Source organism: Lucilia sericata, unplaced genomic scaffold (genome assembly GCF_015586225.1).
Source record: "Lucilia sericata isolate MDLA Ls3-8-SP2 unplaced genomic scaffold, ASM1558622v1 Contig003483F_arrow, whole genome shotgun sequence".
In the NCBI taxonomy this organism is placed as follows: Eukaryota; Metazoa; Arthropoda; class Insecta; order Diptera; family Calliphoridae; genus Lucilia; species Lucilia sericata.
In genome coordinates this window covers 20,001-25,842 of record NW_023996895.1, presented here as the reverse complement: position 1 = coordinate 25,842, position 5,842 = coordinate 20,001, and the positions used below count along the sequence as shown (strand labels likewise).

At 32.7% G+C, this 5,842-nt stretch overlaps 3 protein-coding genes across 3 annotated transcripts in view; 2 read left to right on the top strand and 1 right to left on the bottom strand.

The window, feature by feature from the left end:
- Positions 1-620: 620 nt before the first annotated feature.
- On the top strand, positions 621-2,585 carry LOC119614822 (cathepsin B-like). The gene is made up of 2 exons (XM_037970928.1): positions 621-1,224; positions 1,851-2,585. Exons 1-2 carry the CDS (start codon positions 829-831, stop codon positions 2,487-2,489), a joined length of 1,035 nt encoding a protein of 344 aa, XP_037826856.1. The 5' UTR covers positions 621-828; the 3' UTR covers positions 2,490-2,585.
- Positions 2,586-3,127: 542 nt separating this feature from the next.
- On the bottom strand, positions 3,128-4,234 carry LOC119614823 (TM2 domain-containing protein CG11103-like). The gene has a single exon (XM_037970929.1). The coding sequence runs from the start codon at positions 4,100-4,102 to the stop codon at positions 3,500-3,502; it is 603 nt and encodes a 200-aa protein (XP_037826857.1). The 5' UTR covers positions 4,103-4,234; the 3' UTR covers positions 3,128-3,499.
- A 240-nt stretch (positions 4,235-4,474) lies between these two features.
- Positions 4,475-5,842, top strand: part of LOC119614821 (dnaJ homolog subfamily C member 22-like) — a 1,953-nt gene continuing 585 nt past the window's right edge. The window contains exons 1-2 of the mRNA XM_037970927.1: positions 4,475-4,918; positions 4,974-5,842. The exon at positions 4,974-5,842 is cut by the window's right edge and continues 585 nt beyond it. Of these exons, the coding sequence (XP_037826855.1) occupies positions 4,980-5,842 (863 nt within the window). The 5' untranslated portion in view covers positions 4,475-4,918; positions 4,974-4,979. The remainder of the gene's footprint in view (positions 4,919-4,973) is intronic.

Here is a 5,842-nt window from a genome sequence, read left to right as displayed (position 1 = left end):
TTTAGGGTTTTCATATAAAATTCGATTTTAGTGAGAAATATGAGATTTTCATTATTCTCTCAATTGGAGGCGTTATTTAAGAAACAGCGGATTTTAGATTTGTAGAATAAAAATCGATTTTTAGTGAGAAATATTATTGATCACAGATTTTTACTATTTTCTCAAGTGGAGCGTTATCTAAGAAACTAAAGTCAATTTTAGGTTTTTCATATAAGAATCGATTTTTAGTGGGGAAATATGAGTGATCACAGATTTTCATTATTTTCTCAATTGGAGGGTTTTTTAAGAGCTAGAGCCGATTTAGTTTTCTCACATAAAAATCGATTTTTAGTAAGATATATGATTTTTGCTATTTTCGCAATTGTCAAAAATTAATTTACTAAGATTCGACGAAGTGGAATATTGCCTTTTTTAAGTTGTATGAAGTCCCTATTTTATATATGGCAATTTTAAAAATAAATATGTTAATTACTGGTATTCCGTTTTTATTTAATATCATTGAAATTTTTAAAAACACACCTAAAAGCATTGCCGTGTATGGTTGTTTGTAAGTCGCCGCCGTAATTTTGAATTTCAACCGTCGTCGAAATGTTTGTCGTCGCTGGGTTCTAATCGTACGCCATTGTTTCTTATTGTTTTTGTTTTGTGTTGACTTTGTAATCTACTGTATCGTTATTTGATTTATTTCTGTATTTTCAACAAAACGACGACGTTCTATTGTTAATTACACTATTTTCGACTGGCTGCTTACTGACTTGGATTAATCATCAATTAGTTGTTAAACCTAAAAGTTCTTTGTTATTAAAATAATATAGTTAGAAAAACAAAATGCGTAAGCATTTTCTTTTAATTTGTGTGGCTATCCTGACAATAGGTCAGGTGATTGCAAATCTTGATGCCGAACATGACCTACTATCGGATGAGTTCATAGAGATTGTGCGTAGTAAGGCAAAAACATGGAAAGCTGGCAGAAATTTTGCCAAGTCAGTGCCTAGGAGCCATATTCATCGTTTAATGGGTGTACATCCCGATGCTCATAAGTTTGCCTTGCCCGAAAAACGTTTGGTATTGGGAGATTATGTAGGGTTAGCTGATGGTGAGATACCAACTGAATTTGATGCCAGGACAGCTTGGCCAAATTGTCCCACTATTAAAGAGATTAGAGATCAAGGATCATGTGGTTCCTGTTGGGCTTTCGGTGCTGTTGAGGCTATGTCTGATCGGGTAAGTTGTGTAGTTTTATAGGCGTCCACTATTGAAATGTAAATATAAAATTTTCCAAAGCCAATATAATGCAAATATTAATATCAAGTAATTATGTACTTGAAAATGCTTTGTTATGCTTTTATTTCAAATTTTTTCACAACACAATTAGGTTTTTAAAAAATTTAAAAAATTGTGATTAACCATATTTTGCATTAAAAATTTATTTTTATATGAAAAACTTAAATAATTATGTAGATCCTTAAAAATAAATAGCCCTTTTAGGTAAAGAAAACTAAAAATTTATGATAATTTCTTTAAACCACTACAAAATTTTAAATTGCTACAAAATCATATATTTTTTATTGGGAAATTATTTCTTTAGAATATACTATATGCAACTGATTAAACATTTAAATTCATTGCGGTTTTTGTTTTCAAAGAGTAACAAACTCAAATTGAAGGGAGTACAATTTATTGCTGATTATCAAAACAAAAGCAACAACGCAAATTGCTGTTTTCACAAACCAATTGTTATCAATTATTTTTCTGATTTTTTTCACAATAGTCTTTGTATTGGCTTTAATAACAAGTTAGATGCATTAAATAAAAAATATTATTCTTATCTCATGTTTTGTTATATTTAGGTTTGCATACATTCCAATGCATCGACACATTTCCATTTCTCTGCCGATGATTTGGTGTCATGTTGCCACACTTGCGGTTTCGGTTGTAATGGTGGCTTCCCCGGTGCCGCCTGGGCCTACTGGACACGTAAAGGTATTGTAAGTGGTGGTCCTTATGGCAGTAACCAGGGTTGTCGTCCCTATGAAATTTCTCCTTGTGAACATCACGTGAATGGCACTCGTCCACCCTGTGATGGTGAACATGGCAAGACACCTCGTTGTCAACATCAATGTCAGAAATCCTATAACGTCGACTATAGCAAAGATAAACATTTTGGCTCTAAATCATATTCGGTTCGTCGCAATGTTCGTGATATTCAAGAGGAAATTATGACCAATGGTCCTGTCGAGGGAGCCTTTACTGTTTATGAAGATTTAATTCTCTACAAGGATGGCGTTTATCAGCATGTTCATGGTCGTGAATTGGGCGGCCATGCTATTCGTATGTTAGGTTGGGGTGTCGAGAATAACACTCCCTACTGGTTGATTGCCAATTCCTGGAATACTGATTGGGGTAACAATGGTTACTTTAAGATTTTACGTGGTGAGGATCATTGCGGCATTGAAAGTTCTATTTCAGCTGGTTTACCTAAACTTTAAGTTTGAAAATAAAATTTAAAAATAATATGTAATTTTAAAACTTCTTGCAATTATAAATTTAAACTTAATTAAATAAAGTCAATATAGTCTAATACATATATGGTGTTTTTGTTGAAAGGAAATGTGAATCTGTATTTTTAAATCAATTATATTTTGGTATTGAAACAATATTTTAACATCAATTGACTGAATAAGCCAATTTGTTGCTTATGGCCGATATTTCAACCTCAAATGAACTATATTCTTATTCCTAAAAGTATTATTGGTCATTGGAATTCAGGGATAAGATTCCTTCATAGAACAATGTTAATTCACTAAGCTTCAGGCAAAATAAGAAGTGAAACATAAAATAGTAAAATTTTGACAATTTTATTATTTTAAATTATTGTTCTTTTTATTATTATTTAAGTTTTTGGCTGTAAATAATATTTTTATTACTATTTTTACTAGAAACAGCAACGACATTTCTTAATTATATTTTAGAAGAAAAATTCATTTTATTTTAGTTTCTGATTTATGACCAATGGTGGTAATAATTTTATTTTTGAATATTAAAATTTTACAAACTATATTGTTTTTCAATATAAATTTCAAATGTTTTTGAGAAAACCTGTAACAAATAGTAACAACTTTTAATTGTTGGACAGAGTTAATTTAATAACTGACTCTGCTGTATTTACAAACGATTAGTTAGATTTTGTAGCCTCTATATATAACTGCTTTGGTTGGCAGAGTGTGTATTTGTTTTAAAGCAATACATGAGAATCAATGAAAAAGTAGATTTTTATTTTGTTTTATAAATAATTCCTGTATTTTGTTTAACATAATTATATATTTTGATTTAATTTTATACAACTTAACACACTAATTTATAATTAACAAGATATTTTGTAGAAATATCCTTAATAATACATACAAAAATATATACATATACATCACATTAGTATCTCTTAGAATCTATCAACATTGTCTGACGACGCACCACCTTCTCGTTTCCACAAAAACCTATGCTAGACATAGGGATTCCAATTACTGCCATCCTCTGGTGTCAAACGATTGGTAATCAATAGAATAATATCGACTACCCACCAAACGCCTACACCCCCCAAAGTCAACAGTTTGCCCACAGCCGTACCAGTTTGTCCCAAACAAAAGCGATCCATACCCAGGAAACCCAAAAGCAAACTATACAGCAAAGTGGTAAGGAAATAATGTTCAGAATAGCGTATACAGGGTACACCATCACGTTGAAATGTCCTGGGGCCATGGCAATCTATATCAGGGAAGACTGTACACTGCACCTTGGTGTGTTCGACATCTTCATAGTTAAGGCCACCAAACTTAAGACAACCATAACCTTTTTCCTCTTTGGCGGTTTTATTCAGTTTATGATCAATAGGTTTATTGCATTCTATAAAATCATCGGGTAACATGGAGCACAACACTTTGGGTCCCCAATAATGATAGACATTGGTGTTGTCAGCAGTGCGTGATGATGCCACAGCTCCTGAAACTTGTTGTTCACGGTCACTTCGTGCTTGTATGGCAAGCGAGCTATTTATTAAAGCTAAAATCAAAGCGAATATTACAAGATTATATTGTATGGTAGCCATTGATTAATTGTAATTCTATTTTATTTATTTTTTGTGAAATTTAATTGTTTGTTAAAAATTTCTCCAACAATAATAATAAAACTGTCACTTTTTCGTGTTATGTTGATTTGATAAGAAATCATACAAACTGAGATGATAGCAAAGTGTTTTGTAAATGTCACAAGTCAGGGATGGAAAAATATTGTTATTTACGTTTACATTTGATGCTATTGCCAACTATGTGTGGCTACTTAGTACAGACAACAACCTGCTTTATTACAAAATTACCAATTTCACAGCTGATTGGTAAATTTAAGAGAGCAGAAGTAATAAACTCGGTTTATAAGGGAATTTTAAAAGTAATCCAGAGACTTTTCTCTTGAACTTCACAAACAAACAAAAATTTCTTTCTTGACCTGATTTAGAAGTCTGGCTGAGTGCTTGGCTTAAACATTTTTAAGTTTTAAACAAAGATTGTAGTTGAAAAGCAAACCATCAAGACAGAACAACGAAAAATATAGAAAAACTAAAGAAAAGAAAGCAAAAATAAAGTAATTAAAAAAGTAATAATACCAAACAAAGATAAAAATTATTAAGTAAAACGATTATTTAAGAAAAATATTTTAATTAAAAATAATAAAGTTAAAAATAAATTGAATTAAGCCTAAACTGACGTGTCTTTACAAAAGGCCGAAAGAAGTACACAGTTTACTTTTGTTATTGGTGTAGATACGTGATTTTGTTGGTGGCTCAAGAAAGAATACGTGAAAAGAGAAAGTATTCATTCAGTCAATAAATGTTTTAAAATAGTTGAAGAATCTAAACCACACGAAAAATGTAAGTTTTCTGAATTTGAATATTTAAAACTTTAATTAAAATTCGTTTTTTACAGAACAAAATGACCAAAGATAAACTTAAAGATCACTCCCCTGTAATGAATGGCAAATTGCAACATACAAATGGTAAGAGTCACAAATTCGAGGCCAATTCCATGCCGCCCCAAAAATCCCTAATAACTGCCTATGTACTTTGGCTATTTGGTGGTATTTTTGGTTTACATCACATTTACTTGCATCGTGATCGTCACGCCTTTATTTGGTGGTGTACTTTGGGCGGCTACTTTGGTATGGGTTGGATATTTGAAGTCTTCAATATACCCAGTTATGTACGTGATGCCAATGAAGATCCCAAATTTATAGAGGAATTTGTTAAGAAATTGCAGCACTATCGTAAACCTCCCTATTCGGGTAAACGTTTTTTGGGTGAAGTTATGATTGGTTATCTATTTGGTCAACTTTATCAGATGGCCATACCCGAGACTCTTTTTATGGGCATTGACTTTAGCTTTTTACATTGGCTGATACCCGTATTTGTGGCTTTGGGTGTTTGGACTGTGGGCAATATAGGTCGTGAAAAGGGTGTATTGTGGCATTGTCTTCTAGCGGCCTTTGCCGCCTATCCAGTGCGTTATTTCATTTATGATGAAACCTACACCCTCCTCATTACCGCCTTGGCTTCGGGACTCATTTTCGATCATTTCTCCAAAGAATGGCTGCGTACACCACCCAAAAGGCGCGGTAAATTGGAGAGAACTTTAAAATTCACCGGGGCCCTGTGTATTTACTTCTCCCTCTGGGGTTGTTTCCTTTACTTTAATGGCACCATATCCGATGAAGATGGCAATGAAGTGCCCATACATGAAGCCTTCCAAAACTTCTTAGCCTCGGCCTGGTGGACCGATATAGCTCAGGCCTTACAAGA

What these genes read in the sequence shown, in the direction of transcription:
- LOC119614822 (XM_037970928.1), top strand. Translation starts at nt 829, where the DNA reads ATGCGTAAGCATTTTCTTTTAATTTGTGTGGCTATCCTGACAATAGGT. An exon ending in TTGAGGCTATGTCTGATCGG is followed by an intron (nt 1,225 to 1,850) that starts GTAAGTTGTGTA and finishes TGTTATATTTAG; the next exon opens with GTTTGCATACATTCCAATGC.
- LOC119614823 (XM_037970929.1), bottom strand. Translation starts at nt 4,102, where the DNA reads ATGGCTACCATACAATATAATCTTGTAATATTCGCTTTGATTTTAGCT.